This window comes from Galeopterus variegatus, unplaced genomic scaffold (genome assembly GCF_000696425.1).
Source record: "Galeopterus variegatus unplaced genomic scaffold, G_variegatus-3.0.2 Scaffold555, whole genome shotgun sequence".
Classification (NCBI taxonomy): Eukaryota; Metazoa; Chordata; class Mammalia; order Dermoptera; family Cynocephalidae; genus Galeopterus; species Galeopterus variegatus.
Window position 1 is genome coordinate 400,940 of NW_007726666.1, and position 16,246 is coordinate 417,185.

At 40.9% G+C, this 16,246-nt stretch overlaps 1 protein-coding gene across 1 annotated transcript in view; it reads right to left on the bottom strand.

Annotated features, from left to right (window-relative positions):
- FAM160A1 (family with sequence similarity 160, member A1) overlaps window positions 1-16,246 on the bottom strand; it is a 100,051-nt gene that overhangs the window by 63,913 nt on the left and 19,892 nt on the right. Inside the window, exons 3-4 of the mRNA XM_008570014.1 lie at window positions 14,151-14,309; window positions 11,750-11,836 (exon numbers count right to left, since the gene is read on the bottom strand). Of these exons, the coding sequence (XP_008568236.1) occupies window positions 11,750-11,836; window positions 14,151-14,309 (246 nt within the window). The remainder of the gene's footprint in view (window positions 1-11,749; window positions 11,837-14,150; window positions 14,310-16,246) is intronic.

A 16,246-nucleotide genomic window follows, 5' to 3' on the forward strand; every position in this document is an offset into this window, starting at 1 on the left:
TAGGGTGGGGATTACTACAGATGACAAAACTGGATCCTTAACTGGGTTACAGTCCTTGAGATCACCCATGTCTTGTGAATCCTAGTCCAGTGAAGGAGCATAAATAGCAAAGGTGCCAGCAGGAGGCCACAGACCAATTCCTCCAAGTGTGGTCCTTGGAGCAACTGGGTGCTGGATAAAGTGCAAATTCCCAGGCTTCGACCTTACGTATTAAATCATAATCTCTGGAACTCAGGAGTCAGCATTTAAGAAGTTCCCAAGTGACTGTCTTTGCACATTTAAGAACACTGACACTGAGAATCAGAATAAATGGGAAAATAATTCTATAAATAACGAGTTGATATCACATTCTGATANATTTTAACACCCGGCTCATTTGGAAAAGGCTTCACAGCTTCCCAAAGCGTTTTTATGTACGTTCTCACATTCACTTTGTTCACTGTAGTGTTGAGAGGCTGACAGGGTGGGGATTACTACAGATGACAAAACTGGATCCTTAACTGGGTTACGGTCCTTGAGATCACCCATGTCTTGTGAATCCTAGTCCAGTGAAGGAGCATAAATAGCAAAGGTGCCAGCAGGAGGCCACAGACCAATTCCTCCAAGTGTGGTCCTTGGAGCACCTGGGTGCTGGATAAAGTGCAAATTCCCAGGCTTCGACCTTACGTATTAAATCATAATCTCTGGAACTCAGGAGTCAGCATTTGAGAAGTTCCCAAGTGACTGTCTTTGCACATTTAAGAACACTGACACCGAGAATCAGAATAAATGGGAAAATAATTCTATAAATAACGAGTTGATATCACATTCTGATAGAAATAAGGGAAGAGAAGATCCAAAGTTATGCTGTCTATGAAATCATGTAAATGCATGTTAAGGAGTAATAATATTACCTAAAATAAAAATACTATAGTGACCGAAAAAGGTATTAAAAAATGTACTGGCTAGAGACAGACAGTGTCATGTGAAGACTCTCATTTCAGAGATTCAGCTGGTTAAGATAATAAATAATAATAGGTACTTTTAGTACTAAAAGTCAGAGACAATGATGAGCACTTTAAATGCACTTTAATGCATTATAGACAGTGTCATGTGAAGACTCTCATTTCAGAGATTCAGCTGGTTAAGATAATAAATAATAATAAGTACTTTTAGTACTAAAAGTCAGAGACAATGATGAGCACTTTAAATGCACTTTAATGCATTATCTTATCTTTCCTTCACAGGAGCCCAAGGAGGTAGGTATTATTACCCTCACAGATAATACAGAGACAGAGATGAGAACACCTGCCACAGTCACATCACTAATTAAAGTAGCAAAGAACTAAAACTCAAACCAAGGTCTCTTTAACCTCAAAATCCATTTTTTGAACTGTTAAGCTACAGTGCTTCCCAAAATTGTATTAATTGAATATATTGCATTAAATGATTGTATTAGATAGTACACATTAACTTTTAGTTTTCAATTAATAAATCAAGAATTTCCAAGTCAAAGACTCTTACAGTTGTCACCAAAATCTTCTAGTTCTGTTTAATAGCTGGCTCTCGCTGGATAGAGCAATTATTAATTTAGTCTGGCTAGCAATGGCCTGCTTAATAGGATTTTTTCCAGTCCAGGCTGAATAGTACTACTGCCACTGCCTGTTACATAGCTGCAGGCCTCCAACAGGACAGGGCCTTTTAATTACCTCATTCAATTGTGATTACGACTGACTGTAGTGATCATTACACCTGGCATCTCTGCTTCCACAGTCCTCTTCTGTTTAAGTCTGGGGTAGCTCAGACAGAATGATTTTTTGGGCCCCAGCTCTCCCATCCCAGCTGAGCCACGCCCCTTAATTATGGCTCCCTCAGTCACAACTCGATCCCCAGCATCAGACAAGGGCCACAACCCAACATAAGCATGAGATAGCAACAGAGGCATCAAGATTTCCTGCTGAGTCCAAGCATCCCTAGGCCACAAGGCATCCCCAGCAGCTGGATGGCCCTAAGGGAATACCTGTCTGCTCTGGAGCCACCTGGAGCCTACCTGTGAGGCTGTGGAGACAACAGCAGCCACTTCTAAGAAGAACGACCTCACTTCTCCAGGACATTGTTGGCTTTACACCATAGCCCCTTCACTTTACACAGACTAGCGATCTGTGGGCCATGGTGTCACACAGGTATGCCTTCAGCACAATGTAGGATAGATTCTTTTACAGTGACTCGTTTATTCCAGGCATGGTAAGAAACAAAGTTCCATATGAACAAATACAGTTCACGATTATTACAGGAAGAGGAATAAGTAGCTAGCAAAAATAGGGCAAGACAACATTCAGGAGCCTTTTGTGATTAAAAACCATGGGTCAATAATGTAGACAATAGGCATTTAAAAAGCAAATTACCGAAGTGTATTAGTAGGAATATAAAATGTAGAGGCCAAAAAAATTATCCTTCTATATCTTTTACTGTCCTTCTATATCTTGGAGTCCAGTGTGAGGCTCAAATAACTCAAGGGAAACTACAACAGATTTAACAAAGAACCACCAAATTTGAAAAATAAAATCCCCAAATTCCAAAGCCAATATGACATCCTAATTCCAAGCTTTTGATTCTTTCTTTCTTCTAATTTTCCACTGAAAGAAATGACATGATCACTGAAATTCTACAGCATTACTGGAAACCAGACATAAAACTTCAAGGTGTTTTTCATCAGGAAATGGCTCAGATGATAGCACAGTGACAAAGGCACAGACATGGTAGACACCCAGATATCCAACAGGAAGTCAGCCAGAGAGCAAGTATGATGACTTGTCTCTACCCTCCTCCTACCCCAGAAACCTCTCTACTACCTTCCAGACTACAGATGCATAAGGGTGGACAGAGAAATGGAGCTAAATTCTATTTAAGTAGTAAACTGTTCTGCCTGCTTATGACATAAGGGATCAGTGTATTCCACTGTAAACTCAGCACCCAATTACAGCCCATTACTTTTTTATAACGATGATAAATAATTTGAAGATGGTACTTAACTGCTCTTAAAATCTTCAGTCACTACTTTAACTGGGCATAAAACTCCAAAACATGTCTAGCCACTGAGAGCCAAACTGGACTCTGACGGGGTCCCAGCCTGCCTCGCTCACATATCCACTAATACCGAGTGGACAGCTCACAAGTGTGACTGCTCCCAGCCTTTCAGAATTTCCATGTTTTCTTCTCTAGTCCCAAAAAGCTTCCACCCATCAACCTAAGTCAATAAGCCATGAATTATTGAGCTTGCAGAATGCAGATCATGAATATGTATGTGTGTATTTGGAAGACAAGATTGTAAAACAAATGGGCTCCACAGTGGCTTATATGAACCCAGCACACATGCCTTTAAGGAAATGGCTGAAATTATTCTACCCATGTATATTGTTCAAGCACGGTTTTAGCACACAGGAGATGGGAGAAAAATCGGTTTTTCTGGTAGGTTTTTTGCTTCTGTTTTTCCAAGTGCACTTGTATGGAATAATTTGCTGAATGAAACACAGCTCACTGCTCTTTGCAAAAGCCAAAGCTACAGGCTTTCTTTGAGGTCACAGTTGTCATTGCTAAAGGCTGTGAGCTGCCTGCAGAAAAGGATGGTATGTAATTATTTCCCCTTCCATACATCCCTCACCTCAGCACACTCCCGTCAAGGTCTCTGCCTCCCTCTCCCAGATGGTCCCAAACTTCTGCCCTAATTTCCTAACAATCTCTAAATAAATGAGCCAAAACAGCCCGCAAAACAAGGATGAACAACTATCCTAGTTCACATAGTACTTGACAGAACTAATACAATTGAGCCCCGGGTGTTACCTATATAACTCTCTCCCAGCCAAATGCCCACCCAGACCCTCTGTCTAATCCTGCCAGAGCCAGAACAAGCGCTAAAGCCATCTTTGGCTGCCACTCCCAACTGCCCACTGGTCTCCTGCCAGCCCAGGATCCCTCAACAACACACCCAGACACAGATGCTTCCACGCTAGTGACAAAGCCAATCACACTGCTTCGCTTGTTCTTGTCTGCTGCTCCTCAGCCTGATCACTGCATGAAAAGAAAACAAAAAGTACGTGATCATCCCTTTGCGAGGCCATCTATCTGGGGACTTCCTTCCTCTTTACCATCATCTTCAAACATTTATTGGTCCTCTAAAATACATAGGACACGATGCTAGTTTGAAAAATGTAAAAGGCATTTTTTCAAAATAGTAATTAAAAAAAAACACATAACATAAAATTTATCACCCTAACCATTTTTAAGTGTACAGTTCAATAGTATTAGGTACATTCACATTGTCATGCAACCAATCTCCAGAACTCTTTTCACCTTGCAAAACTGGAACTCTGCACCCATTAAACAATAACTCCTCGTTTTCCCCTTCCCCCAGCCCCAGCAACCACCACCATACTTTCTTTCTCTATAAATTCAAGTTCTCTAGGTACCTCATGTAAGTGGAATCATACAGTATATGTCTTTTGCAACCAGCTTATCTTACTTAGTGTAATGTTCTCAAGATTCATCCACGTTGTAGCATGTGTCAGAATTTCCCTCCTTTTTAAGGCTGAATAATATTCCATTGTATGTACATACAACACTTTGTTCATCCACTCATCTGTTTATAGATGTAAAAACCATTCTTAACTCCCGGGATATACAAAAACAGGCCACAGGCCCTACATTGCAAGGCAGTTTGCCAAACCCTGCTACATAAAAAAGCACGCAACATAGACCAGAGGTTCTAAAACTTTCTCAGTCCAAGGTACCTCCAGTATATCAGTAATTTCTTCACAGCACCCCAAGTCAAAAAAATAATAATAATAATACCCAACCATCCTGTTTATTAAATATTTAGGTCCAAACAACTGAATACATAGTTAAGTCCCAATAATTTAACCTGTTGAGCACTCAAACTCGGAATCAGACTGCAACCTGCAAACTTCATTTCCTATTCCACACTGACTTCCACGTGATACTTGCTTTTAAGCACAGCACCCACCAACAACTCATCTTTTTAAAGGTGTGACCACATCAAAAGGAATGTGTATGATTTTTTTTTAAGGAATGTGTATGATTTAATGATGAAACTGTGAACTATGTCAAGCTAGTAAGTAGTCCATGTGGTGCCCAACAGATGTCGCTGTGTTTCCCTCATAAATTGAAAGTATCTCCCAGCGCCCCTGTGAATTCACGGAACAGTCCCAGGGCTCCTTGGCACACTGTTTGGGAACTGCAGATACAGGCACTTCCAGGAGTTTCAGGACAGAGCAAGGAAGTAGGGTCAAACACAAAATACACCTAACAATAGAAAGGAGCATATGCTCAGTGCTAATCAACTGACACAGGCACTGAGAGGTACAAATTCTAGAAAAGAGAGATGCCCAGAACCCCCAAAGTCAGGGACAGCTGCAGGAGGTATGTGTCTACCCTAACATACTCCTCCAGGCCTCGGCCACTCTCCCTAATCACTTATTCTTCTATGTCTGCCTCACACCCCTCCAGTACCCGCCCCGGCTTCTTTCTCTGTCCCAACACTTATTTTAGTCTTTCTTGCTTTAAGTTGTGGTTAACATGTCAGTCTCCTGAGTCCCACATTACAGACTCCATGGAGAAGAGCGGGATTTTCAGTCACCTTCATTCCCCCCCCCCCCCGGGGTCTGGGAAGAGTGCTCTGCACCTGTGCACTCTTACTAAATGGTCTTTGAACAAACGATATCATCCTTCTACTGCACAGGAGATGGCAGGATTTGTCCTGGAATAACTATAATACCTATGTATATAACCGTGTATGGTTTTCAGAATGCTCTCAAGTTTCATCATATTTGATCTTCATTCTCTGTAAGAAGGAAAGAGGAGCATTACTATCCTCGCTGTGCAGCTAGGGAAACTGAGACTCAGAGAGGTTAAGAGTTTCACACAAGGTCACATAGCAGTACATACACAAGCCAGGTCTAGAACCCAGATCTTCTGACTAGAGTCTAGAGTTCTTCCCCTGCACTTCCTGCCTCTGTATGAATTCATGGAGTAAGAAGCCTGATTTGGTGATGGCTACCTGTGATTTAGATATTTCCTCATTGTTTATTCATATCTAGTATGTTATTAGCATTTTCACCTGTGACATTAAAGTCTATGATTTCAAATTCCAGAGGACAAGTATCAATACACAGAATAGGCAGTAACTCTAAACTATAAAAAGTGGGTTTTCTAATTGTTTCTAGAAAATTTTAAGTTGCAAATTATTTAAGCACTAAAACCACAGGTGTCATCTGTACCTGCTAATTTACACTATAAGACGCTGACACTAGTAAATTAGTGTGCTGGATGGTTTCCATTTGCCCCTCTGGATCCACTCTCCATCTTTTCACCCTGCTCTGTGTCTCAATAGACCTGTATGAACCACTTTTTTTCCTACGGTTCCATTGCCATCTGGTTTCCACTTGGGTTCACCCAATGGGATTCCAGCAGGAGACTGGAGGAAGGGAGGAGAATGAAGTTTAACTATTTATTCCCTGATTCCCTCTCTGCGTGGTTGTCCAAGCCCGGCTGTGACCCTGGACTGAAGGTCACTGCTCTATCAGATCAGCCCTCTGCATGTAGCTCTCCCTGACCCTCCACATACACATTCAGACCTAGGGGTGGTAACCGTGGTAAACCTGCCCAGAATATGGCCACAAATTCTTGAACACTCCTACCATCAAAAGAGGTCTACGTCCCCTCCTCTTGAAAGTAGGTGGGCTCTGTGCTACCATGAACAATAGAATACGAGAGAAGGGACACTGTTCCAGGCTCCAGACCCAAGCCTTAGGAAACCGGCAGCTTCTACTTCCTGTCTCCTGGAACACTCACTCTGGGAGCCCTTGGAGCTCAGCCAGTGCAGAAGTCCGACGACCTGAGGCTGCCATGCTGTGGGGATGGCCAAGACAACCCTGGGGACAGGCTGTGTGGACGGCCAGAAAGAGGGAGAGACCCAGCCAGCCCCAAGCCGCTCAGCCCCAGCCCACTGTGGTGACCCCAGCTGAGGCCCCAGACATCACACAGCAGATGTGTCTGCTGTGTCCTTTCCAAAATTCCTGAACCAGGGAGTGGTGATTTATACTAATAATCAATGGTTAAGTCACTACATGTGGGGATAGCTTACCACACAGCAACAGATCATTGAAACACAGCACTCTTGTAATTAGTCTACTATTAAGGTCCCCTCACTACCCAGTTTGAGTGGCATCTGTTCCTCCTGGGGCCCTGACAGACAAAATAGTATGACAGTCATTAGGGCTGATAACCATATTCTAGATTCTTCTTCTGAGAAAATGATAGACCTCCACTTCCCCCTGAGGTCATATGTGGCCTGGTGACTTGCTTTGCTTTAGACAACGAAATGTGAACAGAAATGACATGTGTCACTTCCAGACAAAAGCTTCAAGAGCCAGTGGGCCTTTCACTATGTTCTCTTCCCTCTGACATTATGACCAGTGATGTGAGTTCCACATGGTGAAGGTTCTACCAACCCAGATCCCTGAGTGAGGGTGACATGAAGGAAAGCTACCTACAGATTGTTCATCGTACAACCCAAGATGTAATGCAGTGTGAACGAGAGACAAACATTTGTTACGTCAGCCCCTGAGATTTTAGTGTTGTTTGTGATTGCAGCATAATCATCGTGACAGATACAATAAGCTCCTTTGTCAAGCGAATCCTGACCACAATGACCCCATTCATTAGTGGTCCATTTGAACTCCTGAATGTTCTGCACACCAGGAAAGAGATCTATAAATTAAGGAAATATATATGTCTATCTTTTTCACATCTGCAACCAGGAAAAGCCGCGGAAATCAGTCAACCATTGTGGTAGCCACGGGCATGCACCTTGCAGACCCTCCAACTATGGGGAGCATTACTGATCAAGGGCCCCTGCTGCTATACTCTGGAATCCTCTCCACATTTGCTCTGAGACCACATTTCACACAAGTTGCTCCCAGCCAGTGTCTGAGTGCAGCAGGGATACTAAGGCAGGCCTGTTCCTGGGAGACACAAGCCTCCTCGGATGGCCTTTTTACACTCACAGCAGTCTAGGACACTTCTAGCCAACCTTCTCTCCCCCGTCCTTCACTAGCAGTCAAATTGGCATTGCAGTCTGACAACTCTCCCAGCCTGCCCCATCTTGCTCCCTATTTTCTTTCACATAGGCAGTCCCCCAAATAAAATCTTACATATTTAATCCTGTCTTGATGACTGCTTCTCAGAGAACCCAAACTAATACAACTATACCAATGAATATTCAGCCTTGAAAATTTAGCCTTGACAAAATAAACAGAGACAACAGAACTAGCTTTTGTTGGATAAGGGCTGTCCCATTACTCTGAAGTCATAAATAACCAGTTTTGTATAAAGTGATATACATACATATCTATGGCTGGATCTAATTCCTAAATGATTTATATTAATATGGTATCATTTTCTTTAATATGATTTTGACAGAGTATGATTTTAACCTATCTGTAAAAAGGTATCCTTTCCCAAATGTCCAAAATAGGTTTCCAATCCTTTATCCAAAACCCTGGAGACCATGTGTATTCTGGAATTCAAAATGTTAAGTAATATTTATACCTGCCATATTAGACATAACATCCCTGGGAGTCTGGGCAGCACCGTATAATCAAATATATTAATATCTCTTCCACAAAACATACAAACATTAACATAAGTGGATTAAAACCCTACCTCGAAACAAATTAGGTAGGGTTTGACACTAAATGAGTTTAGCAAAGGTTAGCTGTACACTAAATGAATTATAAGAAAACATTAAGTTTTCAGAGCTTTTTGAAGTTCAAGTTATAGATAAGGAATTATGGACCACACTACAGAAAACTAGGCAGCCCTGTAAAAAAAAAAAAAAATCAGATATTCCTTTGTACTAACATAAAAGAATAAATGGCCATTGCACAGGGCTGGATGAAGAAAGCATGTAACAGGACAAGCTGCAGGGCAATACTGTATTATACATACACAGCGTGGGGAGAGGAAAAGTAGAGACAATCTCCCCTTGTCAGGCACTCCCACTGCCCACCTTTCAGCATCCACAACTCTCTGTAATGACTTCATCTCTGGTTAAGAAACACTGTGGAAATATTGTATATGAGTACTGACTGTGATGTGGGAAAATTTTTAAGTATGAATTTATTTATATTATTTATGAGACAGAATAAATTCATCTCTGTAAACCGCCTACACCGATGACAGGTAACTAAAATGTTATGCATAAATTTGGGGCTGATGTAGTACACAAAGGAAATTTATTTATGATACTAAATAAGGCTCATCTGTGAAGGCAGTGGACACGGAATATGAAAAATATGAATAGGGGCCTCTATTGCAGACCTGAGCCCAGACTTCTAGGCATCCCTTCCCACATCAGAGGAGAGGACACAGGAAATATGATACAACTTCTCCATCGGGAACTCGTCAAGAAACACTCAATTCTGGATTTCTCTGCTCTTCTGCCTCTCAGCCCTGTCCTGCCACTCATGAAAGGGCTCCTTCCTTCATCAACCACTTAGGGAGCAGAGGGTCATGGAGAGGCTGTGCACCTGCCCCTGCCCCCACCCCCTCCCTAACCCTTCTAATTCTAAATGATAAAAATACAAATAACCCAACAAAAAAGATGGAGAACAGGGAGAAAAATCAATTAAGAAGGAAAGAAATCAATCTTTGTTCTCTCTAGTTACGAAACAGCCCTGGGAGAAATTGTCTGCAATGGATAAAAGTTAAGGAATCTGAATTAGGGGTTGGAAATTCAAATCTAGTATAGTAACGTTTACTTTTCGTTTTATATATTCAATACTGATTCTTTTTTTTTTTTTACAGTAAGCATGTATTAACTTCTTGGTTTTATAAATCTCATATTTAACTATGGGCATAACTGGACATAATATTAGGTACTGTATAAAGTGCTATATCAACTGTTAGCTATTATTCTCTTACGAACCACTGTCTGCAAGCATTCTGTTGGCACTTTAACAGATGTTCCATTTGTGTGTTGTTTACTCAACCTCCTAAGTCGAAGGTACTTTGCTCAGTACTAGGGATACCCCAGTGAACAAAACACACGTGAACCCCACCCCCAAAAAGCATGCATACCAATGTGGAGACAGACAGTAAACATTTAATGACTTAACTCCACTGTGCTATGAAGCAGAAGGGCAGAGTGACCAGTAAGATCCTCCTAACAGCTCTCAGAGGTGGAGCTCATCCTCAGTTATGGATAAAGATTTACCATTAATATTTGTAACATTAAAGTATGCTAGTTATAATAACATAAAATAACTTGAACAAACGGTAATTATAATTATCACAATCATGACAGGAAATCACTTTACGTCAACAGGTCAATGAAGAAAAGGATGGGGATAAATGAGGAAGAAAGTGTAAATGTGTGAGAGAGTGTATGGATAATTACTGCCAGGGAATTTCAGTGGCACTACTGTATTCCTCTGAAGACGAAAATTCCTCCATGCAGCAGCTTGGAGAACTTCTATAAAAGATACCTGCCCCACATCCTCAAAATGGTAAAATACTAACAGAAGGACAATCTAGAAACAAATACAAGGTTTGTATTTTCCAAAGATATGCCCCATATTTTCCAAGACTGATCTAATTTCACCGGTTTGGTCCCTTTGTGTTCATAAACCATTAAAATAACCTGGAAATATCAGTATTTTGATGTTTAAACCACATCCAAGATAGCCTCTTAAACCTAGAAGTAACACAAAAATCATAGTCAGACCAAGTACCCTGTTTGTTCTGGAAAATATGGTGACCATACTCAAAAGGCACTGCATGGTAAGAGAACATCTTCCATCAAGATCTGCTGCTCTAAACCAGAAAGCCAATCAGCACGTACAGCTAGGCTTCAAAGTTGTCATAATCAAGTGTTCTCAGATCCCATAAAACAAGAGCCCATGAAAATGGGACTTTGGGATGTAGAAAGTAGGCATTCCATCAAAACAACATATGATAAGCTGCATCTTGCTTTTCTCCCTCCCTGAGGGGGTGATTCTGAAAACTTGACAAAGATCCTCTGAACTGAATACCATATAAGTCTCTTTACTTAGTGAAGAAAAAATTCATTAAAATTAGAATTCTAGGTCCATGGGTGTCTCCTGACAGCTCACAATGGAAAACATACCAGTTGATTTATTACACAAAACGAGAGAGTCATAAGGAATACTGAGTGGTACTAATGAGACAGCCAGGCCTTGATGGGACCTTAACTTGGCTTCATTTTAGTTTTTGCTGTCACAAAATTGTTATGATAAAAAATTACGTTCTATTAAGGAGATGGCAAGTCCATGACACTTGTGCTACCACTGTCCCTCTCCATGCCCACAGCACAACCTGCATTTTCTGTGACAGACTTGGCCTTCTTGTGGACAGCTTAACAGAGAATTCCAAGTAGCCACCACCCATGAACTGAAGCAGGCACAAGAGTCAGAGTCTATTTGCCAATTCTCGTTTAGACTACTGACTGCGTTACTTGACATTCACAATGCTATATTCTATGATACCAAATGGGTCCACTCAGACATAAGCTGCTGTTGTTAAGACCTGTTTTTGATATTGCTAAGAAATAAGGATGGAATGAGAAGAAAAATAAGGTTAAAGTCACCATCAAGGCAATGACACTGTTTACCTTCCTCAGTTTCCATCAGTTGTACTATAAAGAGACATAAGATGACTTTAGCCAGTCACTGACCTTATGGAGAGCAGGAGCCAAGACTGGTACCAAGAATCCATTGTAAATGTAATTGACAAGCTGACTGCGGATCAAGGGGTGAGCTACCTACAAGAGAAATCGGTAGTCATGAAAAAGACAAAGAGTTCCATATTTATGTCTTCCTAAAATCAAACATTTCTGTGTACATCCTGGATTCAAAAAGGAAATCCAGGGGCCGGCCCAGTGGCGCACTGCTACAGTGTGTCGCTTGGGAGCGCGGCGGCGCTCCCGCCGAGGGTTCGGATCCCACATACAGACCGGCCACTCACTGGCTCAGCGAGGTGCGAGCACAACGCCGAGGGTTGCGATCCCGTTGCCGGTCCCGGTCCGGTACAGGAGCAACACTGAGGGTTGCGATCCATTGCCGGTCACGAAAAAAGACAAAAAAAAAGGGAAAAAAAAAAAAAAAAAAAAGGAAATCCAAATTTTGGCCATTTATTCTGTGGTTAAAGGATAACTCGGACCTCACACTGCCATGTAACTGTTTCAAATAGTTTATACTAGTATAAACAGCTTGGCTAAAACTACCAGAAGCTGGACTCTCAAATAAAAAAAATTGGTAAGTTTAAAGTATCTGTTTGAAAAAAAAATAAAATAAAAATAAACTCAATATGTACACAGATGCATAAATTAAAATTAACAACCTGGAAAGTATAATTTTTGCCCCCTAACTTCCTCTAGGTTCCACCTCAACATGTGACTAATTAAAAAAAAATAGTATAACTGTCAAAATGGACAATTAAATATATTTTTCTAGCAGAAAGAATTTTCTCATTTTGAAAATGCATTTTCTGATAGTCATTATACAGTAGAAGAAGGCATATGGAAAATCTTTTCATAAAAAATAATGTTCAAAAGCAGAAAACTATCAGAGGTATGATACTTCCTATATTTGACTTTCAAAATATATTTAGCATGAATAACCCTTTTCTCAATTAATTCTTTTTTTCCTTTTTGTCTTTTTTACTGACCGGTAACGGGATCGCAACCCTTGGTGTCATGCCCGTACCACGACCGGCAACGGGATCGCAACCCTCGGTGTCACGCCCGCACCGTGCTCAACCAGTGAGCGGATCAGTCTCTATATGGGATCCGAACCCTCGGCGGGAGCACCGCCATGCTCCCAGGCGCCACACTCTACCAAGTGTGCCACCTGGCCAGCCCCTGAATAACCCTTTTCTAATATCTTTTGTAAGTGACTATTTTCAGTAGTTTCCCCCCCCCCAAAAAAAAAGCCTTAAAAGTACATGGTTTCAATTTCAAAATATAATATGAAATATATAATTTCTCTGTTCTTAATCATGGCCTTTAGCTTTACTTCTCTTTCTTTAAAAAAAAAAAGAATAAAGTCAAACAATAAAGTGAAAAGCAATTTCTAGGGAAGTAAGGCGAGATCTTTAAATTACTGATAATCTATCTTCTCTGTGTGTACGTTTGGGGAGGAACTAATAGTAGTTCCATCTTTTTTATTTCCACACACTTCTGCAAGAAAATGTTGATAGACCACAATATTAAAGTAAAAAATAACTTAAAATATAATCCATTTATCTTATACATAAATAAAACTTCCATTGACTTAGCAATAAAAATGAGATAGGAACTAAAGTAATTTACTTGCATTTTCTTCCAAAAGCTATTTCTTTATTTGGTAGATAAACAGATTATAACTAACATTTTTCACCCTACAATCACCACAAAGAAAACTTGATTTCTTAGTAAGTCAATTATTAAGGTAATATTTATGCTGTATAGAAGTAAAACATTTTTGATGAAAACCTATTACCATCCTTAAATGTATATGAAATCTGTTTTTTATTGAAAACAGTAACAAAAAATCTAAAGGTAAAAATCTAATCAAGAAGCCAAATATATAAGAGTTCAGTGGTTTTTTTCCCCCAAACAGGCCAATTTCAAAGTAAATTTAATTTGTGTTGCTAAGAAGATGTTTAACTTCTAAATTCAATTGGGATAACAATATTCTTTATGTAGTATGCACCATTAAGCAAAATAAAGTGTTTTCTTTTGTAGACTCCCAAGAAGACCTTGAAGTAAAAGTGGTATAATTTGGAATACTTAGAAACCTAAAAATAACTATTTAATGAGTCAGGCATCGAACTTATTTTTGATGGTTAAGTGGATAATCAAAACAGAATTAACACTTTTTATAAAGAAAATCTACTCATTTTTTTCTCAATTAAAACTTTCCAGAAACCTACAAACATTCTCACTTGTTCAAGGACATTCAATGGGCTTAAAGTAAAGCATCAATATTCCTAAACATTTATCAAAATAAAAAGAGTGCATATTTATAAACTAATCCTTTGCAATGCATGTGCTCTGAATGTCACCACAGCAAAGGGATCCTTTATTGTGCTGTTACCTGGATGACTGCATTGCAAAACTCTAGGGAGTTCATGAACTGGACAAGAGAAGGGAGTAGAAGCCAGTCGTCCTTCAGAAGGCAGTGCCATTCCTCGCCCTTCTCTTCTAGCTTTGTAGGCAGGGAAGAGTAGAGACCACTGAGCCCAGTTGCAAGTACCTGCGTCAGAAATAAAAACATAATCAACTCTTTTCCGAAGTTTTTAACCTGCAACTAACAGCTCACAGGAGATGCCAATGTTGCTGGTCCCAAGACTGAACTTTAAGTAGCAAGGTATTAAAGGTATTAGAGGATATCAGCTAGCTAGGAAGGATTCAACAGGTGGAGACAATAGGGAAGGACAACTCCAGTGGAAAGAAGAGCAGTATCAGAGCTATTTGGCGAACACACATGGTTGATACAGGCTGCTCCTCTCTTAGGCACCAGGCACTGTGTTGGGCTGGGGGTGGGAGGAGTAAGAAGAGTACACATAGAGATGAATAAAACATGATTCCTGCCTCCAAGAAGTTCAGGAGAGGGACAAATTCATAAACAATACATTATAGTAAATACGCTGAGTGCAAATACAGAGAAGGCACATACCCCAGACTAGGGGAGGAAGCCCTGGATTGAGGTGGTCCAGGACAGAAAGTAGCACAGTTAGAAACCATGAGGAGCTTTAGGCAAAGATTCTTCGCAATTCCTTGCATGTTTAAGGACATGACTGGCACTTGCATGTTTACAGTAGAAAGCACTTTTACGTATATTATCTGATCTTCACAAACGATAGCCAGAAGAAAGAAGGGTTGTTGGGGTCAGTTAGATATGATGACAAGAGTTGAAAAAGAGCTAAGTGGGTCTACACTGAAGAACCAGCAGCGGAAAAGAAGAGGAGGAAATAAATCTGAGCACCACATGTGAGGTGAGTATGAGGGCAACAGTCTGTCCAAAAGCACATGGAGTTTACTCCCTCCCCTAGTGCTCTCTTCCTAACACTGAACTGACAACACTTGGGCTTGGCAAGGAAGGATGAGTGAGAACTCAAAATTGTCACGTTATTCAACTTGGTCATTAAGAGTTGGACACCTTTAAAAGAGAGAATCGGAGAAAAGGAACACTCTTAATGCCGAGTGTCTGTTGATTTTATCTTGTGGAGGATAAGATTGGGGAAAAACAATGAATTTCACAGTACTGGGGGCCTCCTGACTGGGAAGTGACGTTAGCTACACAGCACCACAGATATCCTGATTTGGCAGATGTGTCTAGGAGGAACAGGAGTGGCACAGACTGGGCGCCAGGAAGTTTGCTATAAAAGGCATCCCTCTAGGGCAAACTCTGAGGTTACAATGAACTCAAATGAGATACAAACATTCAAGAAAGTAGACTGAGTTAGGGCCAGAAAAGAAATAATGACATACTGATTGATCTCACAGTCTCATGAGAGATGAACAGACAATGATAATAGTGTTAGAAATGCTAAGAATACATAATAGAAAATATATGGTGCTGTGGATGTACAAAAGACTTGTGGTTGTGGGTGTACAACCCAAACTTGGGATGTTGGCAGCAAGAAGTGCTCTCATAAGTGAGGTACAAGCTGCTGAAGAATAAATAAGAGCCAGAAAAAGAGTGGTGGAAGGAACACTATTTCAAGCAAAGGAAACAGCACGCTCAATAGTTCAAAGAGGAAAGAAAGGATGGTATCCTCCAGGAACTAAGAGAAGTGAAGTATTGCTACAGCGTAGAATTACAGGTAGAAAAAGGCTGGCACGGTACACGGGAGCCAAATCCTGCAGGGTTGTAGAGGCCAGGATGAAGAGCTTGTGAGACATCCAACTGGAGAGCCCAGTAGACAGAGATGTGGGTCTGATGCTTAGGAAAGAGCTCTGGGCTGGAGATGGAGATCTGGAGCCATCCATATGTAGTAGGTACCTAAAAGCCATACAAACCAGAGAGAGAAGAAGAAAAGGGAGATTTAGACAGATGAGATATGACAAAATAATCCACAGTGCCTGGCATCAGAAACAGAAGGTCGGGCCAGCCCGGTGGCACACTGGAGAGTGCGCCGCTTGGGAGTGCGGCGGCGCTCCCACCGAGGGTTCGGATCCCATGTGGAG